Source organism: Capricornis sumatraensis, chromosome 7 (genome assembly GCF_032405125.1).
Source record: "Capricornis sumatraensis isolate serow.1 chromosome 7, serow.2, whole genome shotgun sequence".
NCBI classification, from domain to species: domain Eukaryota; kingdom Metazoa; phylum Chordata; class Mammalia; order Artiodactyla; family Bovidae; genus Capricornis; species Capricornis sumatraensis.
Window position 1 is genome coordinate 64,214,176 of NC_091075.1, and position 22,546 is coordinate 64,236,721.

Here is a 22,546-nt window from a genome sequence, read left to right on the forward strand (position 1 = left end):
CTTTACGACTAGCGCCACTTGGGAAGCCCAAATCACGCATAGGTTATTCTTTTAAACAAGGTAGACGATGTATATTTGTCTCTCAAAGAAGTCTGAGTTGGAGGTAGTGCAGGGGTACAGACTGTCTCTTTTCTATAAGCGGTTCTTCTAACTTACTGCACCTCCCTTCAGGGTGAGCCTCACTCCATGCTTCCCAGTTTATTTAAAAGAGAAAGTGTAAGACAATCTGCCTAATTTAAGAGTGTGGCTTGGGAGCTGCTTATACTGGCAAGGACTTAGTCGTATGGCTGCAGCTAACCACACAGAGGCTGAGAAAAATAGGCTCTCACTGTATGCTCTGCCCAAAGAGGTCTCAGAGGATTTTCTAACTACAAAGGAGACTGGAGCATGGATAATAACAGTGGAGCAGAGGTAATTAGTATTCTCCCCATACTATTATAGAAGGAAGATAGTCCCACTGTGAGAAGGTCACTGAAGTTGATTTCAGAAAAGAAAGCAATGTCTTTCCAAACGCCATTTCTGAAATTAAGCTAAATGAAACATCCATGACTTATACAAGTTTGCTGAAAACAAGAAGAAACACATATTTTAATTTCCAAGGCTCTATGTGTGCCTGTTCTGTTGCTCAGTTGTGTCTGACTGTTACCCCCATAAACTGTAGCTGCCAAGTTCCTCTGTTCATGGGATCTCCCAGGCAAGAATAGTGGAGTGGGTTGCCATTCCCTTCTCCTGGGGATCTTTCTGCCCAGGGATTGAAACTGGGTCTACTGAATTGCAGGTGCTTTCTTTACTGTCTGAGAGACCAGGGAAGCCATGCTAAACACGTAAGAGGCATTATCTCATTTATTTCTTACAACTCTGCATGACAGAGATATTTTTCTCTTCATTTTATAGCTGAGAAGGCTGAGGTTTGGAGGGATTAACTGCCCAAACTCACACAGCAAATAAGTAGTCGAGACAGGATTTAATGTGTGGCTGAGCCCACCAGTTTAACCCCAGTGCTACAACCTTCTCAGCCGATCTTGTTACTGGTATGATTTCCTTCCCCTTAGGATTAGAGGAGGATTACCATCATCCTTATTCTCTTGTTTTGAAGATACATAATAAATGGACTCCCAAAAGAATGAAAGGAATCATCTGATTTGTGGCTGATTGGGTTCATTACTTTCTGTTTTCCTTTCCAGATTCATTCTCTCCTTCTTTGGTTTGCTGTGGGCAAACCTAACAAACTGCACCACTCAAATGCCTTTAGTGTCTGACTTCAAGTGCTTTGCCCTCTGACATCAGTCAGAAGGAGACTAGAACAGGAAATCTGAGGGAGGCAGGAAACGGAGGTATTTGTTTTCTCTGCTCCGTTCATTCTGAGGTGCACCTTAGGCAGACCTTGAATTCCTCTTGGTCCCTTTCCCACAACTACATCTTTTGTTGGGCTGCTGCTGCTGCTGCTGCTAAGTCGCTTCAGTCATGTCCGACTCTGTGCTCTGTATACATTAAACTCAAACGTAGTAACAGCTTCCTCTTTTTGCCAGCACTTGGGTGCTTCATCAAGCCTGTTGGTTTACTTAATGCTGATCAGACTTCTGTAAATGGGTCCCTCATTAAATGCTCTTCAGCTAAATTGTTTGTACATCCCAATTTCCTTCTGGGATCCTGAAAGATGCATTGGGTTTATTCTCATAAATTAAACAAATAAAAATATTAGATAACCCATGACCCTTTTACATGGTAGAACTTTATGAAAAAATAGTATAGCTACTTTATTTCATGAGCATGAATTTCACTAGAGATGTCTTTCTAGGTAGCAGCTAGGTAGGAGTGGTGCTTTGATCTTTTGATAATTTTACTGTGTTGCTGTTGTTCAGTCGCTAAGTCTTGTCCAATTCTCTGCGACCCCATGGACTGCAGCACTCCAGGCTCCTCTGTCCTCCACTGTCTCCTGGAGTTTGCTCAAATTCACTAAGGTAGTAATGACAAAATAAAGTAATTTTCATTGACTGCTGCAGTGATGATTCTTTAGTTAACCCATCTGTGTTTAGACATCCTTGGATCCCATCTGGGTTAAACCCCATTCAAGTAGGAGCTCCCTCCTATTGATGAAATTTTAACTGACGTTTTTATCATCTAATTATATTTCTCAATTACTCTCACCATATGAGTCTTTCTCAAATATTTTTCCTGCTGAGTAATTAAATATCCATGTGTCCCAGAAAAATAATCAACTCAATTTTCATCAACAAAGTTTTTCATTAACTGTCCTTTTTTGAGTCTTCAGAGGTCTAGTTGAAAGCTTACTAAATCTCCCATAATAAAGAATACTTTAGCCATTCTACAACTTAGCTAAGAACTTTTATTGTCTGGAAAGTCCTCAAGTATGTCACCTTTTCAATAGGTTACACAACTGAGTTTTTCATCCCACTGTTTTATATGAACCCCCCTTTTATTACAGTCCCTTTATGGTGACATTACCCCAAAACAATTGTGAGACTCTTGTTGATTTGCATGTGCCTTTTATTATTTATTGACTGTGGATGGAAAATGTTTGTGAACCAGATTTCGAGAGCTTGAAATAGATTCTAGCTTATCAATGTCCTTGGGGAGTTCAATAATAATAATAATAATAATAAACAAGTAAATGACTACTATTTATGGAATTCCTATCATGCATTATACAAAGTTCTAGACTCATATCATTTCATGCCATCTTTCCAACAACACTGTACACATTATTATACACAATTTACAAATAAGGAAACTGAGTCTTACAGAGTTTTTGTCCAAGTTAATTTGTAAGTGGAGACACTGGGATTTAATCTGGAATCTTATTAAAAAATCATTTGATTGTAAAAATAGACAAGTTGGACTACCTTAAACTAAAAAGCTTTTGCACAGCAAGGGAAACCATCTACAGAATGAAAAGTCCACCTTCAGAATGGGAGGAAATATTTGCAAATCATACATCTAACAAGGGGTTAATATTCAAAATATAAATTCAATAGTGAAAAGGCAAATAATGCAATTAAAAAATGGGCAGAGGATCTGAATGAACATTTTTCCAACTAAGACTTACAAATGGCCAACAAGTACATAAAAAGGTACTCAGTGTCAGTAATTCTCAAGAAAATACAAGTCAAAACCATGAGACATCACCTCACACCTCTTAGAATGACTGTCATCAAAAAGACAAGAAATAACAAGTGTTGGCAAGGATGTGAAGAAAAGGCAATCCTTGTACACTATTGGCAAAAATACAAATAGGTGCAGCCACTGTGCAAAATAGTATGGGTGATCCTTAAAAACCTTAAAATAGAACTACCATATAATCCAGCAATTCCACTGCTGGGTGTTCATCTAAAGAAAACAAAAGCACTAACTCCAAATATATATGCACTCTGAATGTTCATTTCTGTATTATTTGCAATAGCCAAGATACAGAACAACCTAACTGCCCATCAATTGATAAGTGGTTAAAGAAAATATGATACATATATGTTTTTCAACCAGAAAAATGAAGGAAATCTTGCCATTTGTGATCTCATGAATGGTCCTTTATGGCATTGTGCTAAGTGAAATAAGTCAGAGAAAGAAAGCTACAATATGATCTCACTTATATGTGGAATCTAACCCCCACAAGAAAAATTAAAAAAAAAAAAGAATCCCCCAAAGTCATAGACACAGAGAACAGATTGATGTTTGCCAAAGGTATAGTGGGTGAAAATAAAATGGGTGAAGGGGGGATCAAAAGGTACAAATTTACAGTTATAAAACAAATAAGTTATATGATATTATATACAGAATGGTAACTGTTATTAATAGTACTATACTGTATATTTGAAAATTGCTAAGAGAGCATATCTGAAAAGTTCTCATCACAAGAAAAAATATTGTAGTTATGTATGATGATGAGTGTTAACTGGACTTCTTATAGCGATCATTTCACAGTATATACAAATACCAAATCATAATGTCATACACCTAGAAACAGTTAGATGTTATATGTCAATTATATCTCAGTTTAAAAAAATACACCTTTGTGAGCTTAATCACTGTATTCTAAAATTCAATTTATGAGGAGAAAATTTTGTGACACAGTAGGTGACAATCTAAATCTATTAAATAATGCAGTCTTCTGGCTTATTCTGCTCAACCCTCAATACTATCTTCTTGTAGCCTGGTAACTTGGTATCACTTTTATATGATTTGATATTAATATTTTTGGGGGCTCCAAAATCACTGCAGATGGTGACTGCAGCCATAAAATTAAAAGACGCTTACTCCTTGGAAGAAAAGTTATGACCAACCTAGATAGCATATTCAAAACAGAGACATTACTTTGCCGACTAAGGTCCATCTAGTCAAGGCTATGGTTTTTCCAGTGATCATGTATGGATGTGAGAGTTGGACTGTGAAGAAGGCTGAGCACCGAAGAATTGATGCTTTTAAACTGTGGGGTTGGAGAAGACTCTTGAGAGTCCCTTGGACTGCAAGGAGATCCAACCAGTCCATTCTGAAGGAGATCAGCCCTGGGATTTCGTTGGAAGGAATGATGCTAAAGCTGAAACTCCAGTACTTTGGATACCTCAAGCAAAGAGTTGACTCATTGGAAAAGACTCTGATGCTGGGAGGGATTGGGGGCAGGAGGAGAAGGGGACGACCAAGGATGAGGTGGCTGGATGGCATCACGGACTCAATGGACGTGAGTCTGAGTGAACTCCGGGAGATGGTGATGGACAGGGAGGCCTGGCGTGCTGCGATTCATGGGGTTGCAAAGAGTCAGACATGACTGAGAGACTGAACTGAACTGAACTGATATTAATATTAAGGCAAAAGGAGAGGCGGCCTTCTGACATAGGAAAGAAAATAATATACATTGTTATGAACATTTGTTTTGATGATATGGATTTATTATAAAAAACAATCAAGATTAACCTCCATAGGAAGTTGTTCTTTAGAACCACACTGAAAAAATTAATTACATAAAACTAAAATCAGTCTTTGGCAGGTATTTTCTAACACCAAAAGTCTGTGTTATATAATTGCACAAAACAAGTCAGCTAGTTTAATTTTACGCTTACTTCTGCCTGCCAGGGACAGAGGAATACTGTGCTTTTTAGAATGAAATTATCCACAGAAGCCTTTACTGGTTTTTTTAGACACTGGTGGGATACTGCTTCAGCTGTTTTGAACACTTTCCAAGCCTAAGTGTTTCGTGTAGAATACCAGGGCCTCGGTGGACTTTGTTCATGTGCTGGAGACGATCCAAAGCTAATTCCTGAAGTCAATCCTGCCTTTGTCAGCTGGGCTCAGGTGGCCCATCTCTGGGGTGGATGTAACCTTCCATTCTGGGCCACATGGCAACCATAACAATACACGTTTGTTGAACACATCCTTTGGCAGGCATCCTGCTGCGTAGTAGTTGAGTTGCTTAAACACCAGCTCTGCCATCTGCTCTCCTGATTACACAGCGGAAGGATCCTTTAGCAGCCAGGACTTGACAGTCCTAGCCTCCTGGGCTTCATCAGAAGTCAACTGCCAGTGGTTTGTTCTTTGCTTCCTATCATGCGCCCAGATGAGAGAAGCAATAACTAGAGGAAATCATTTGCATTGTCTTCATCCCTCTGTCTACTCTAGGTATCTGTCTTTCTATTTTGGTCCCTTGCCAGTTTACCTCCACCAAGGTACATGTTGATTCATGACCTTGTTTATTTTCCTTTTTAAGTGGCAATTATTTTAAGAAACTGCCATTTGGAGTTTATTATTGAATTTACTACAAAAAGATAGAAGACATAAATTTAGCAAATATTTATTGAGTATGTACAGTGCATTCCACAAAGGGCTGGTCCTTGAAGCTGTAGCCCCTGTCATCACCATGAGGATTGGTGTGCAGTGGGACACAGCGTGGTCTAAGAGCACAGAGGTGTGAAGGACTGATTTTTGTCTTAGAAAATAAAGACATTTCATTAAGAAGGTAACGTTTCCATTGGGTTTGGGAGGATGTATCGGAGTTTCCCAGAAGAGGATGGTGAGGATAGGAGAAAGTTTAGGCAAAAGGATGGAGCATGTGCAAAGGCATGTTATCTTATATTATGCAAGGATGTGGTGTGTCCAGGAAAATGGGAGAAATTCAGAGGATCAGCATATGGTATGACAGCACAGGGCTGGAAAGGTTGGTCCAAAAAGATAGTGAAGGCCTTTGTAGATGGTGCTAAGGATGTTGGGTTTCATCCCAGTCACTCAAAGATATAATAAAATATATATAGAGAAATAAGTGCAGGAAGGCATTAGAGAGGGAAAAGGAACCTGGTTTAAGAAGGCGAGATGAATCATATATTGTTTGGTTCAAGAGCCATTTCTGTAGTGACCTGGAGACTATGGGCTTCTCTGGTGGCTCAGTGGTGAAGAATCCACCTGCCAATCCCTGCAAATGCAGGAGATCTGAGTTTGAACCCTGGGTCCGGAAGATCCCTGAGAAGGAAATGGCAATCCACTCCAGTATTCTTGCCTGGGAACTCCCATGGATAAAGGAGCCTGGCAGGCTACAGTCCATGGGATCACAAAGAGTCAGACACAACTTAGGAGCTAAACAATAACAAAAACAAATATTAATGTTTTATAGTTAATAAAAAGGCAAGGGTTATTTATTATATCAGCCAATTCTTCTAAAATCATATGAAAGGCATTGCATTGTGTAAACTACTGTGCTAAGAAAACTTTGTTTCAGTGGAGGAGCTGGCTAGAATCAAACTTAAGGCTCAGGCATAGCCATCATTCTGTTTTACACGTGCCACACCATCATATGTAAACTATCAAAGTAAGTATTATTATCACAGTTTTTGAAATGAAGAAACCAAAGTATGAAGAGCATAAGGGAGGTACCTCAGGCCTTGTATTTGACTAACAGAAAGGCCTGGGATACTGCCCTTATCATCACACTTTAGTGTCTTCATTTCAAAAATCGTGACAATAATACTTACTTCACACTGATGATTAAAAGAGCCAGTGTCTGTAAACCACTTAACATATCATTATTATCATTATTTTCAGAAAGATATTAATTTTCAGAAAAAAAAACCATGATTCTACATTAATTGAAAAATATACTAGAAATATTTCCACAGGTATATTGGCAGTCTTGGCAAACTGTGCCAATCAATAGAATCATTAATTAATTTCTATTTGTGTGGACTTGTATGTGGAGTTATATTTTAAAAGCAACAAACACACATGTGACATTCCTAGCCAAATACCAGCCAGGAAAAAAGACTATTTCTCAAGAATGCTGATGCTTAAGGAAATACACTCCCTCTTTTGGACACAAGGGCTTCATTATTGGTCAAGTAATAATTGGAAAGCTCTCGATGGAAAACAGTATGGAATAAGACCTTTGGAATACGTAAATGCAGTGCAGACAGAGTTACCTTGGTAAATATCAGGTTGAGAGTCACCCTGGTAAATGTCCCAAGGCTCGGGATGGGAGGAATCTAATTTTTCCTGCATTGGCAGGCAGAATTTTTACTGCTGAGTCACCAGGAAAGCCCATAGTCTTTGCCAGTGAGGCTGAGATTCCCATCCTGTTGCTGCTGCCAAAGCAGAGAGGACACCATTTGATGCCTTTGTCCTCCTTGTAGGATCTTGCACTTAGATTCAGCAAGGACAAGCTCAGGTGGAGGGTGCAGATGTGGAACCCTGGGCAAGCAGGCAATTTTGGTTGTTGTAACAGCTCAGTACATAGCTCAGGGACCAGCGGGCTCCTCCCAAAGAAACCAGGGGAGGTCCGGCCACGTGGAGCTGCGGCAGAGGCCACACTGAGCAGCTGCAGTGAGGGGGGTGGAAATTCTTACCTCCTTGGTCTCTAATAGAGAGCAGAGCTTTTCCTCCCTCAAGAACTTGGTCCACCATTTGTGCCATAGGCATGCAGATGTCTCCAAGAGCATAGCCTCTCCTGCCTTTCGTTACATGGCTTATGTGAGCACACCCTGAGTTTCTCGTGAAACATGGCGTCTGCTCCTGTAGTACTGATGGTGCTGGGATGATTTGGCTGAAGAGAGTAAATTTCATGCATCTGGGGTAGTGAGATAGTCCTTTTTTGACCTGTGCATGGTATTCTAAACAGCAGAGTAAGGCACCTTGCTAAAATAAGGAAAGATCTGGGAAGCAGATACATGATGGCTGCGTGGGTACATTCATATTTTTTGTAGTCACTGGGGTACATTTTCTTTCATTGAAGAAAAATGAGTGATATATTTTCCTTACTGCTTAGTTCACATACCAAATTTCCTGAGGCTTTCCCATTTTAGTTTATGCAGAGAACCCATGCCCCTGTAACTCCTAAAAGAAATAGAATGTAGCAAGAGTGAAATATACCAGTTATTACCACATTTTAGGCTTTTAATGTTTTGTTTGGGTGTTTCCTTAGTTTGTTCTCACTCTAAGTAAGTCATATCTGTATTCCTGGCAAAACCACTGACAAACAAAGGAGTATAATGTGTTTTCCGTAGCCCTATATACTCATTCACTATGCTTTGTTGGACATTCCTGACTGTGATTAAGATGATATGCGTGCATGTGTGATAAGTCACTTCAGTCTTTTCTGACTCTCTGCCCACCAGGGCTTCTCCAGGCTCCTCTGTTTATGGGATTCTCCAGGCAAAAGTACTGGAGTGGGTTACCATGCCCTTCTCCAAGGGATCTTGCCAATCCAGGGATCAAACTCACATCTCCTATGTCTCCTGAATTGGCAGGTAGGTTCTTTACCACTAGCACCAATATAAAATAAACTGAAGTAAATGAAACGCAAAACTAAAGGCTCCTGGTGGAGTTTCCTGCCTGTCTTAAAAGCCTCACCTAGGAATGAGGCTTTTCTTCATCTGGAATCTTCAAAGTCCAGATCAAAGGCTACCAACCTCAGAAAGCCTTTTCTGCTCCCCATAAGCAGATCTTATTTTCTCCCTGCTGGGATCTCCTGGTTCATCCTTTTCCTGCGTCACTCATTTAGCAGTCATCTCCCATTCTCCTTGAGGGTTACTTGGTTGTGTATTTACATAAAAATGTATAGTAATCTCCTAACATGAGGGCCTTTTTTATCTTTTAAATGAGTCTTTGTGTTTTCCACCCTGCTCAGCACAAACAGGAATCCAGGAAGTATTTTTTTTTTATGTGATGATATTTCTGTCTGTCTTGATTAATCAAAAATGGCATTCACTCATTGTGTCCAACTCTTTGTGACCTCATGGACTATAGCCCTGTTTGGTTCCTCTGTGCATGGGATTTTCCGGGAAAGAATACTGGAGTGGGTTGCCGTTTCCTACCCCAAATCAAAAATGGATTCAACACTTCTTCTTTGCCAGGGATATGATGTGAAAAAGGCAGAGGCGGTCTTGTCTTTGATAGGAAATAATGATGTCTTCCTTCTTTCCCCTCTATGGCTGGATGTTGGGAAATCGAGTGGGAAAAGGTAGGTAGAGGCTGGAAGGGAAAGGAAAATGGAGTAGTTCCAAAAGACACGATGGGTTTGTGGGAAAGTGTGCATTGCCTCTGTTTTCCTTTTCACAGTAAAATTTTAAAAGTTGAAAACATTAGCTCTCAAGTAAATCCCCTGCTGGTGTTCTAGTTCCAACTCTGTTTTTCTCTGGGTGACCTTGGAATTGTTATTTATCTCACTGAGTCTCAACTTATACTATTATGAGAATCCACCACATCAAATTAGATGATGTCGGGTGTCTACTCACAATATGTACTTTTGTGGGTGCTTAGTAATTTTATTATTACTATTAGTTGCTCTTGTGTTTACATGCATGACTCTCAGGAGGGGAGGTCCAGGACTGCCTGGAAGAGGGCAGAGGCAGCCCAGGCTGGGGATATGCTCAGAGGCTTCCTTTCCCAAGTGGCTGGCTTCAGCTTCCTGAACAACTCTGAAGGCTATCCTGGAATCTTCCATGTCTGGATTTCATCTGATATCTGTGGGTTCCCATCATTCAACTTCTGCTGGGAATCCTCCTTTTGCCCACTATTAGCCTTACTAGATGGGAGAATATGTGAAAGGAAAGAGAAGTTTATACTCCTTTGGTTTCCTGGATCTAGGTTTTGTTGTTATTTAGTTGCTAAGTCGTGTCTGACTCTTGCGAACCCATGGACTGTAGCCTGCCAGGCTCCTCTGTCCTTGGAATTTCCCAGCAAGAATAATGGAGTGGGTTACCATACCCTACTCCAGGGGATCTTCCTGACCCAGGGATTGAACCTGCCTCCCCTTGAATTGGCAAGCAGATTCTTTACCACTTAGCCTCCAGGGAAGATTGGTTTTAAGTTTATTTAGATCTGAAGTGAAAAATCCTGTTCAGTATTTTCTGGGTTAAACTTTCCCATCTAGAACTTTTTTTCTCAAATACTAACAAAATGGATTTTCTTTCTCCCCTACCCTCTCTTGTTAATAGGGTGCTGAGAAAATTTTGTCAATGAACGAATCAGGAGAACTGCAAGACCTCTTAACCAAAATTGAGGTAATTGTGCTTTTAGCAACTTATTTTCAGTAATCAAAATGTTCAACACATTCTGATTGTAATTGAGTTTCCCTAATTGAATTTTTCCCTGCATGTTCTTACAAATATGTAACAGGATACGTGTGGCAGTTTTAATTTGCTACCACCTGCCGTGAGGTTTTCTCCAGCTAGAGTGACTTTAGTGTTAGTGTCTAACAACCTCATAGTATTAGGTGAAAATTCCAGTCAGCTTTATTAGAACCTAATTCTCTGTTATAGAGATGTTGATGAGGTATTTCAAGTCAGGCCATTGTCTGGAAGCACAAATAACGTTTTTTATGTAAATTATTTTCCTTTTCCCCAAAGACTGGCTCACCATTTCTAAAGATAACAGAAAAACTTATTTCTCCAACTGTGTACTTTTAATTTTGTTCCTGTACTTATAATTACAACATCTCAGAAATATTTATTTGGATATATAATATATCAAATCGGTATACACCCAGAAAGTCCTTAATATCTCTCAATTTTACCAGCCTATTTCTCTCTGTATGTAGAATTAAATTCTATATACTTTATAGCCTAACCGGGTCATCTTGAGAGTGAAAAAGGTGCATTAGTAATTTTTCTGGGACAGTGAACATGACTCAGACTTTCCCAGGTGAACCATGCAATGTGGTTACCTGGATTGGGTGTGCCATGGGCAGCTCTTTTTCCCAGTCTCCTTTGCTGACCTCTTTCCTGATTTTCTTCCATTCCTTCCATTTCATGGCTTCTTACTCCATTCCCTATTGTTCCATTGCCTCATTCTCCTCCACTGTCATCAAGGCCCCTCTGCAGCATCACATCTCTACTACATCATTCCAGATTTCTCCCACCTTCGCATTCCTGTATCCCTCTTCTTCTCAGGTGTTTATCACAGTCATTTAATTTTTCTTACCCCTTTTCTTTGAACATTTGAGTAAATGAACTATATGCTCCTTGATGTTAGGAATCATGTTTTATTCATATTGTAATCTTGCCCAGAAGGACAAACACAATGATGGTGTGTAATCTAAAACTCCTCTCAGCTCTAAAATCTGTATAGATGGGTTCGTTTCTTTCCTTTTGTCTCTACATTCTACTCCAGTCCCATCAATTTGATGAAACCATCAATTCGGTTAATATGTGCCTTTTAATTTAAGTGATTTAACTCAATCTGTATTATTATTTTCTCTGCATACTTTTATTTATACAAATGATGTTATATATCACACCTAATTGTGTTTCAAATTCCTTTCTATAGGCACTAGGCTTTTAAGAACCATCTATATTACTATGTGAACCTTTCATCCCTTTTTTTAAATTGCTTCATACTTCTCCATGACAGTACAATTGAATCCAGCTTTCTTTGATGATGGAGATGTTTCTACTGTATCCTGTCCAACATAGTAGTCACTGGATGCATGTGGCTACTGAGCACTTAAAGAATAGTTAGTGTGCCTGAAGAACTGAATTTTTAATTTTATTTAACTCTATTTGATTTAAACAATTTTAAATAAGTAATATAATTAATCATATCTGACAAATAGCTTATATTTTGGACAGTGCAGCTGCACATAGCTCACATACTATTTTTTCTCTACTCATCCACTCATGTCCTCTAACTTCTCCTTCAAATAAACTGCTGCAAGGAGTAACTTTGACCACATTCGTTTGTGAATTTCTCTGAGAGTAGAAATCACTAGATAACAGCTTATGCATATCCCCAGTTTTCCAGGTAGTGCCAGATGGCTCTTCATTATGTTTGTACCATCCAATACTCCCTCCTACAGAGAAAGAGGTTTCCTATGTTCTCACATTCCCCACAATGTTTTACATTGTTCCATAATTTTTGCCAAGGTAGTAGGGATAAAAATATATAGCCTTATCATTTTAATAATGTTTTTCTGATAACCATTGAGTTTGGGCATTTCTTTGTATGCTTGTTAAATTTTTAAATTTCTTCTTCTATATGTTGTATATTACCATAAAGCATCTGCCTACAGTGCGGGAGACCCAGGTTTGATCCCTGGATCAGAAGATCCTCTGGAGAAGGAAATGGCAACCCACTCCAGTTCTCTTGCCTGGAAAATCCCATGGACAGAGGAGCCTGGTAGTTTACCGTCCATGGGGTCACAGAGTCGGACACGACTGAGCAACTTCACTTTCTTTCTTTCTTTTCTTTATGTTATATATTCTTATCCTTTCCCATTAAAAATCTTGGAATTTTTGCTGTTGTTGACTTTCAGAAGATCCTTCTACAGTCTAGATATTAACTTTTTGTTGGCTTTAAACGCTGTCAATATTTTCTTCTCTATTTTTAGATTCTTTCTTGGTGTCCTTCATCCAATAGAAACCTTCTGATATAATCTAACCCACCATTTTTCCTTACTTTTGTGCTTTTTAACTTTTATTTATGAAGTATGTGTCTGTCTTAAGGTCAGAAGATATCAGCCTACACTTTCTTCTATTCACTTTATACTTGTTAATATCTGGTTCTTTCATTAATGGAGGATCCATTTCCATTTTCTTATACATAGTGAGATTTCCAGCATCCTCTATTAAATAATATATTATTTATTTATTGCTTTGTTCTGCCAATTTTCAGTTCAGTTAAGTCACGCAGTCATGTCTGACTCTTTGCAGCCCCATGGACTACAGCACACCAGGCCTCCCTGTCCATCACTAACTCCTGGAGTTTACTCAGACTCATGTCCATTGAGTTGGCGATGCCATCCAACCATCTCATCCTCTGCTGTCCCCTTCTCCTCTTGCCTTCAATCTTTCCCAGCATTAGTGTCTTTTCAAATGAGTCAGTTCTTCACATCAGGTGGCAAAGTATTGGAGCTTCAGCATTAGCATCAGTCCTTCCAATGAATATTCAGGACTGATTTCCTTTAGGATGGACTGGTTGGATCTCTTTGCAGTCCAAGGGACTCTCAAGAGTCTTCTCCAGCACCACAGTTCAAAGCATCAATTCTCGGCACTCAGGTTTCTTTATAGTCCAACTCTCACATCCATACATGTGAGAAAATAGATGGAATTTTCTATTTTCTACTGGAAAAAATGATAGCTTTGACTAGATGGACCTTTGTTGGCAAAGGAATGTCTCTGCTTTTTAATATGCTGTCTAGGTTGATGATAACTTTCCTTTCAAGGAGTAAGCGTCTTTTAATTTCATGGCTGCAGTCACCATCTGCAGTGATTTTGGAGCCCAAGGAAATAAAGTCTGTCAGTGTTTCCACTGTTTTTCCAACTATTTGCCATAAAGTAATGGGACTGGATGCCATATTCTTAGTTTTCTGAATGTTGAGCTTTAAACCAACTTTTTCCCTCTCCTCTTTCACTTTCATCAAGAGGCTCTTTAGTTTTCTTCACTTTCTGCCTTAAGGGTGGTGCCATCTGCATATCTGAGGTTATTGATATTTCTCCTGGCAATCTTGATTCCAGCTTGTGCTTCATCCAGTCCAGCATTTCTCATGATGTACTCTGCATATAAGTTAAATAAGCCTGGTGACAATACACAGCCTTGACGTACCTCTTTCCCTATTTGGAACCAGTCTGTTGTTCCATGTCCACTTCTAACTGTTGCTTCTTGACCTGTATACAAATTTCTCAGGAGGCAGGTCAGGTGGTCTGGTATTCCCATCTCTTGAAGAATTTTCCACAGTGTGTTGTGATCGACACAGTCAAAGGCTTTGGCATAGTCAATAAAGCAGAAGTAGATGTTTTTCTGAAACTCTCTTGCTTTTTCAATAATCCAATGAATGTTTGCTGCCAATTTTATATTATAGTAAATCCCCACATATGTTCAGGTCTTTGTCTGAGCTTTCTAATAATTTCCACTGATCTGTTTGTTCCTGTTTTACCAATATTGTACTATTTTTATTCCTGTGGTTTAATAGCACCTTTTAGGATCCTATAGAGTGAACGTCCCTCATTACTCTTCTTTTTAAAGATTGATGATTTATCTTAGCTATTCCTGGACTTTTTTCCTTTGAGTCTATAACTCCTTCATTTGGCAACTTGATTAATACTATCATGCTATATATTAACATAACCTCTCTCTCTCAGCTCAAAGAATCTTGGAAAGAGGATTTTATTCTCTTCATTAAGTCTGTCTCAATTCTACAGATGCCATAAATAATTCAGAAACATTTAAGTCTATTCTTAATATTGAAATACAATGGTATGGTACTGGCTTATACCATTCATAGGAGTTGTAAGAACTATAACTCTGTTGGGCTGCTTTGCCCATATAACAAAACTGGTAGAGAATTTTCAGCCATCCAGATATCCCTAAACTGCCTGTGAAGGAGCTAGGGTTTAAACAAACTTACCCAGGGAAAGAGACTAGCCTTGGAGAAGCAGTTGGAAGAACCAGGAAAAGTAGATAAAAGACAAGATTCATATCCAAGCACATCCAATTCTTCTGATGTTAGCTTTTGGCAATAAAACAGGAGTTAAATATTCCTCAGGTAGGAAACACTGGATTTCTTTCTAAGTAGCCAGTACTGTTCCTATTCCTGGTATTATATGTATTAAGTTATTCAAACCTCAAAATAACACTGCAAGGTGGGTTCTGTTACTGTCTTTGTTTTTCAGACAAGGCAATGGAGGCCCAGATGTTTAGGTTAGTTGCTCCAGACCTTGTAAATAGTGTTTGACTCAAGATTCTAATCCTGACTCCTTGAATCTGTGAACCATGAGTCTGTGCTGCCTTCACTCTCAAATTAAGTGGCAAGTTGGTATCTGGGAAACCTGACCATATGTGACAGGACCCAGGTGAGAAGTTTACTGGGAGACAGGCAGAGTGTTAGGTCCAGGGAACAGACTGGATTTGTAACACTTGGCTCTTATGCTAATATGGCACTGTACAGGAAATGGGCAAATAGGCAATACCTTTAGAGAGAAACCAGAGAGCTCGTACCAAGTTCTAATTTGCTGTTACTAGGGTGCTGCATGGCAGACCATGACTCCCCTGGTCTTTGTGATTCAGGCCCCAGTTTCTAACAATTACCCCAGTAATGGAGAGGAAAGCAGCTTAGTGGCTGCAGCTGGGCCCTCAAAAATGGTGTCAGCAAGTCATCTCAAGTTTTCTGGCCTAAGAATTTTAGCATACGTCCCGCCCAAGTAAAACTTTCCCTGGAAACCTGAGGAGGCATTATTTACTGATGAAGACTTGTCAGTGGCTTCAAACATGGGTAGCAGAGGCAAGTGAAATATAGCAGCAGCTGCTACAAGACTTGGGTTCAATAAGACTAGCTGGAAGAAGATTAAATAACTTATTTTATGTAAGCGAATGCTTGGGTGAAAAGGATGAATAACAACACCATTTGGGGGGTAAAATTTATTTGTATATTTACTTATATTAATAAACAAACTAAAGATCAAAAGAAAAGAGTGTCCAAGTATTACCCGCAAACAATAACTGAGATGGATAGCTGATCCTGCTGGTACCCACACAGAGGAAGTCAGGGCAGCCCTGAGATGTATTAGCAAGCACCTTGTTATGGCAGACACTGAATTAAAGATCTCAGATGGTAGAGAAGCTCTAATGCGCTTTTCTGCCTTGTTGTTTTTCTAAAGATTCGAGCAAACATTTTGATGTCATTGCTATGAGGCTGCCAATATAGTGTTCACTTTCAGTGGTTTTCTTTTTTTCCTTGTAAAGTCTGATTTGTCATTCAGGAAGAACAGAAGTAAGATTCTCAACCACACACTGAGGATGCTGGAAATGGCACAGGCTGTCTGTGTGAGGCATTGGAGCTATCAAAGGCTGGCCCGACCCTCCCTAGAGAGGCAACATTCTGGGTGATGTTCCCTCTCCGTGCAGTGGGTGGCCACAGCATGTTCAGAGGTTACAGCAGCAAAGTACCACCTACTTACCTAGGCAATCAGGCCATGTACTCTGGGTACCTTTTTCTGAAATTGGAACATCTTTTTAAGTAGGGTTGTGGCCGTACATCCCATTGGATCAAGAATCAGATTCACAAATCTAGCTTATATATTTAGGAATATAACAACAAATTTCGACTGTGTCAGCATTTCATAACTCTGCAAATCAAGGTTCAGAAACGATTCTGCTTATTAATGGCTTGATCAGACAGAGAATAGCCTCCTAGGCACTTAACAAGCATTTGCTGAATTAAATCTTTGTTCAGTTCAGTTTAGTTCAGTTGCTCAGTCGTGTCTGACTCTTTGCAACCCCATGAACTGCAGCACACCAGGCCTTCCTGTCCATCACCAACTCCCAGAGTTTACCCAAACCCATGTCCATTGAGTCGGTGATGCCATCCAACCATCTCATCCTCTGTTGTCTCCTCCTTTTCCTGCCTTCAATCTTTCCCAGCATCAGGGTCTTTTCAAAGAAGTCAGTTCTTTGCATCAGGTGGCAAAAGTATTGGAGTTTCAGATTCAGCATAAGTCCTTCCAATGAACACTCAGGACTGATCTCCTTTAGGATGGACTTGTTAGATCTCCTTGCAGTCCAAGAGACTCTCAAGAGTTTTCTCCAACATCATAGTTCAAAAGCATCAATTCTTTGGTGCTCAGCTTTCTTCACAGTCCAACTCTCACATCCATACATGACCACTGGAAAAACCATAGCCTTGACTAGATGGACCTTTGTGGACAAAGTAATGTCTCTGCTTTTTAATATGCTATCTAGGTTGGTCATAACTTTCCTTCCAAGGAGTAAGCATATTTTAATTTCATGGCTGCAATCACCATCTGCAGTGATTTTGGAGCCCAGAAAAGTAGTCAGCCACTGTTTCCACTGTTTCCCCATCTATTTGCCATGAAGTGATGGGACCAGATGCCATGATCTTAGTTTTCTGAATGTTGAGCTTAAAGCCAACTTTAAATTGTTGACTATAGTTTAAAACAAAATACATAGACAAAGGTGGATCATCCAGAGATGACTATATGCCAAGTGTTCACTTTTGTGACAATCTATTATGTGGAGTGAGTCTGCTTCATAGATAACTTGGATGAGGGAGTTTATGGTTACAGAGAGTCAGATAAGTTGTTTCTTCCTTGGTAGAACACTTAAGAGAGTTCCCAGTACTCCTAAAATAAGATTAGATGATCTGAAGTTAAAAATAAGAATTGCATTCATTCCTTAATCTTGAAAAAAACACTAAATACTCTTGATCTTAGCATCCTGTTTCTGCATTAGAGAACAGCAAAAAGCTCTTCGTATTTATGAAATTTGAGTTTGTGCAACAAAAGAAACCCATTTCACAATCATTCATGAATTCCACTCTTATCCTCTAGTCCTTTGTTTAAGGCTAGGGAATTCTTGGGGGCTTCAGTTTAGATGACTGTGGTATGGAGTGAATATATTCAAAGACCACAGATAAATTCCCTAAAATAAAATTAATATATAAATACTAAAAGCTACATCATCATTTTTATATGGAATCACACAAACAGGCCAAAAGAGAGAAGAAAAAAAGAAAGAGAGAGAAGTCGCTCAGTTGTGTCTGACTGTTTGTGACCCCATGAATCGCAGCACGCCAGGCCTCCCTGTCCATCACCAACTCCCGGAGTTCACTCAAACTCATATCCATCCAGTTGGTGATGCCATCCAGCCATCTCATCCTCTGTCATCCCCTTCTCCTCTTGCCCCCAATCCCTCCCAGCATCAGAGTCTTTTCCAATGAGTCAACTCTTCGCATGAGGTGTCCAAAGTACTGGAGTTTCAGCTTTAGCATCATTCCTTCCAAAGAACACCCAGGACTGATCTCCTTCAGAATGGACTGGTTGGATCTCCTTGCAGTCCAAGGGACTCTCAAGAGTCTTCTCCAGCACCATAGTTCAAGAGCATCAATTCTTCGTCCATGGGATTTTCCAGGCAAGAGTACTTGAGTGAGTTGCCATTGCCTTCTCCAGGATATCTTCCCAACCCAGTATCCCGCATTGTGGGCAGACACTTTACCAGCTGATCCACCAGGGAACCAAGGCCATCCTCAAATAATGCAGAATCTCTACAGCGCTATGATGAGATCTGCCTTCTACTTGATCGTTGAGAAGATTTAGAGTGGATTCATGTAAAGTGAATAGAAAATTGCCTGGTATGTAATAGCAACGCGATAAGATTAGTCATTGTTAGTCAATATTTCACTAATAAATCCTTATTTGCAGCTGAGAGCTACTTATTAAAAGAACAGGGAAATTCTTGCTCATGGCTGTATCTCCTATGCCATACTCAGTGCCTGGCAATGTAAACTTGTTTGTGGAATGAGCCTGCTGGGTTTTTATTTTTTTTTAAGTCCCTGGCCAAGAATAGATGAACAGATAAGAGATAAAAGGGAGGATGATTTCTTACTCCTGTTTTCTGAAATTCCACCTCTAAAGAGTCGGATATGACTGAGCACAAACACTGCTGCTATCCCTAAGGAACATGCCTTCATCCAAACCGCTGTGAAGAGGAGGGGCATTCTGAAGATTCAGCACTCTTACTGGGTGCTGTTATCAACCAGGTCTGCCTGGTTTGTAGCTTTGCTGGGTGTCAGGACACTGAAGATTTCTTACCTGTTTGAAGATCAAATTGTCTGTAGTCAGCTTCTTCACTGAAAGTAGAAATCTGTTTTCAAATTTCTCTGTGATCTGAACATTCACTTTTACTCATTAAAAATCTTTGTTTCATCATTTGTAAAATGATGTCTCTATTATATCAGATACTGGATATAGACTCTTGTTGAGCTGCAGCCTTCAGGCCTGCAGTTACTATATTTGCTGAAGAAAGAGCCCAGAGTCAGTGACAGAGACATCAGCAGTTTAATAGATGGGAGATCTTACACATCTTTCTTACAAGAAAGAAAGCTGAACACTGAAGAATTGATGCTTTTGAGCTGTGGTGTTGGAGAAGACTCTTGAGAGTCCCTTGGACTGCAAGGAGATCCAGCCAGTCCATCCTAAAGGAAATCAACCCTGAGTATTCATTAGAAGGACTGATGCTGAAGCTCTAATACTTTGGCCACCTGATAAAAAGCGCTGACTCATTAGAAAAAAGACCCTGATGCTGGGAAAGGTTGAAGGCAGGAGGAGAAGGGGATGATAGAGGACGAGATGATTGGATGACATCACCAACTCAATGGACATGAGTTTGAGCAAACTCTGGGAGATGGTGAAGGATAGGGAAGCCTGGCATGCTGTAGTCCACAGGGTTGCAAAGAGTCAGACATGACTGACTAAACAACAACACCACATCTGAATCAGAAGGGTCCTGGAGCAACATCCCACTGCTGGGAGGCAGATGGCAGGCTGGACACAGCAGCAGAGGTCTTCACTCCCAGGAAGAAGAAGGAGACTACCACTATAGGGAGAAATACTGTAGATTGGCTCGTTGGTTACTAGGGAAATCAGCAGAGGAGGATTTCCTCTTTTATCCCCTTAGGCTATGTACCCTCCTGGGGCAGAGTTCTTCCCTTCATTAAGCTGTCAAAGGGGAGCCATTCTCATCTAAAGATTAGAACAATGACAAACTTGGGTGAGGGACAAGTATATAGGTATTTACTAATCAGGCTCTACAATTAAGAGGAAAGTCAGGCGCTTCCTTGGTGGTCCCAGTGGTTAATTAAGAATCCACCTGCCAATGCAGGAGGCACTGATTCAACTCCTGGTCCAGGAGGATGCCACATCCCTTGGGGCAACTAAGGCCGTGAGCCACAATTACTGAGTCCAGGTGCAGCAACTACTGAGGCCAATGTGTCTGGAGCCCATGCTTTGAAACAAGGGAAGCCACTGCAATGAGAAGCCCATGCATTGCAATGAGCAGCCCCCTCTTGATGCAACTAGAGAAAGGATGTATGCAGCAATGAAGACCCAGTGCAGCCAAAAAAAAAAAAAAAAAATCAATAAATAAACAAATTTTTCAAAAATCAAGGAAGGTCAGTCATGCAAGTACAGTGTAGGTGAAGCAGAGACTAACTGAGCAGCAGATGTAGGGAGCAAGAGAACAGCCATGTTGAGTGGCCTGACCATACAACTTTACGTGGTGGGTAAGCCATTCTTTTTTCTCCCAAGTTTATGGCTAAAAGGCTGAATTTTCTTGAGAGTGGAAATGGCCTCAGAATCTTTCCAATGCTGTGATCCAAGACATCAGAATTCACATGTGAATCAAAATGCATTTACTCTCCTTTTCTTACAGTGGCAAGGCTTTAGACCAGAAGACCAAGTATAGAAGTGGTGTTTAAATAAAATGACTATATTAGTGGTAGAAAAATGACTGTGTCATGTGACCACAAACAATTTAGCTTGAGGCAGCAGTTAATAAAAGTCTCTTCAGATTAGGATTTATTAATAAAATAATGGCCATTAACTGCTAGCCTTACTGAGTAGCTACTATGTGCCAGACAGTATTCTATTCACTTCATATGAATTTACTCATTAAATTGTCTCAACAACCGTATAAGTAAAAGACAAATTTTACCATAGCATTGCATAATTCTGACAAAGTTGTTTTAGGATGACCTTGGTCTATCTGTGATTCTCTTTAAATGTTTATATATTAACTTCATTTTAGGAAATTTACGTGTTCTGAATTGCACAGAAGTTATTAAATAGCAGATTCATCATATATTTAACATTTGATATTTTGGCCCTTTGAAAGTAATCTTTGTAAGTCCTGTTCCAGGCCCATGATATAAGGTAATGTTACCAAACCAAATTTGGGTCCACTTGCGCAAACAGTAAACCCAATCTACTCAGACCAGATTGTGGTGAAGGAAAATACAGCATTTATTGTGAGGCATCCAGGGTGGGGCCAAGGAAGACGTATGGACTGCTCACATTTGAATTCCCCAGTGACTTTCAAGGAAGGATTTTTAAAGATAAAAGGAGGGAGAGGGTCATAGGATGCTTGATCAGCTCATGGACATCCACCTGATTGGTTGGTGGTGAGGTGACAGGGTGAGTTAACATCCTCAACCTTCTGATTCCACCCCCCCTGGTGTCTACATACTAGTGATCAGCATGCAGTTCACTTCTTCCTCTTGAGGCTGCCCTGGTGGCTCAGATGGTGAAGAATCCACCTCCAATGCACGAGACCAAGATTTGATCCCTGGATCAGGAAGATCACTTGGAGAAGGGAATGGCTACCCACTCCAGTATTCTTGCCTGGAGAATTCTAAGGGCAGAGGAGCCTGGGGCGGGAGGGGGGGGGGGGGCGTCCAGTCCATGAGGCTGCAAAGAGTCTGATGTGACTGAGAAACTAACACTTGATGTGGCAAGGTGTGGGTGGGAATCTTAGTATCTGCAGAACAATTCAGGGATATGGCTCAGGATATTATCTTTTGCCCTTGAGGAGTTACAAAAGGAGTTGACTTTATTTCATGGTTAAACTATTATTATTTTGTCTAGCCTGACTGTTTTCATTTGTTTCTGCATTTTTTTCACTTTTCTGATTAAATTTTCTCTTTGGAACTCAGGGAAGGCTAGGAGGCTAAAGCTTTTCTACAAACAAGAGGCGGGGGATGAGGTAGGAAGGTGTTTGTCCCCAGGAAAGCCTTATAGGGTTCTGCTTGGTTTCAATAATTTTTAATTTGGTTGTGTGTTTATTATTATTATCATTATTTCTCTGTGTTAAAAGCCTGGTATTTGGAGTAAGTGACATAGATGGTGAATGAGCCTAGGAAACTCCCTAGCACTCAAATTCATTCTAACTTTGTTGTTCTTTGCTTGCCAGCACGAATGTATTTTATGGCAAAATCTTATGCTATTGAAGAATTTTAAAATATTGAAATGTTTATACTAGTTGTTAAGGTTTATCAGTCCAGTTCAGTTCAGTTACTCAGTTGTGTCCGACTCTTTGTGACCCCATGAATCGCAGCACGCCAGGCCTCCCTGTCCATCACCAACTCCCGGAGTTCACTCAAACTCATGTCCATCGAGTCAGTGATGCCATCCAGCCATCTCATCCTCTGTTGTCCCCTTCTCCTCTTGTCCCCAATCCCTCCCAGCATCAGAGTCTTTTCCAAGGAGTCAACTCTTTGCATGAGGTGGCCAAAGCACTGGAGTTTCAGCTTTAGCATCATTCCTTCCAAAGA

The 22,546-nt window shown here is 40.2% G+C and overlaps 1 protein-coding gene across 1 annotated transcript in view; it reads left to right on the forward strand.

Annotated features, from left to right (window-relative positions):
* GRXCR1 (glutaredoxin and cysteine rich domain containing 1) overlaps positions 1 to 22,546 on the forward strand; it is a 132,139-nt gene that overhangs the window by 106,316 nt on the left and 3,277 nt on the right. The window contains exon 3 of the mRNA XM_068975692.1: positions 10,428 to 10,493. Coding sequence (XP_068831793.1) covers positions 10,428 to 10,493 — 66 coding nt within the window. The remainder of the gene's footprint in view (positions 1 to 10,427; positions 10,494 to 22,546) is intronic.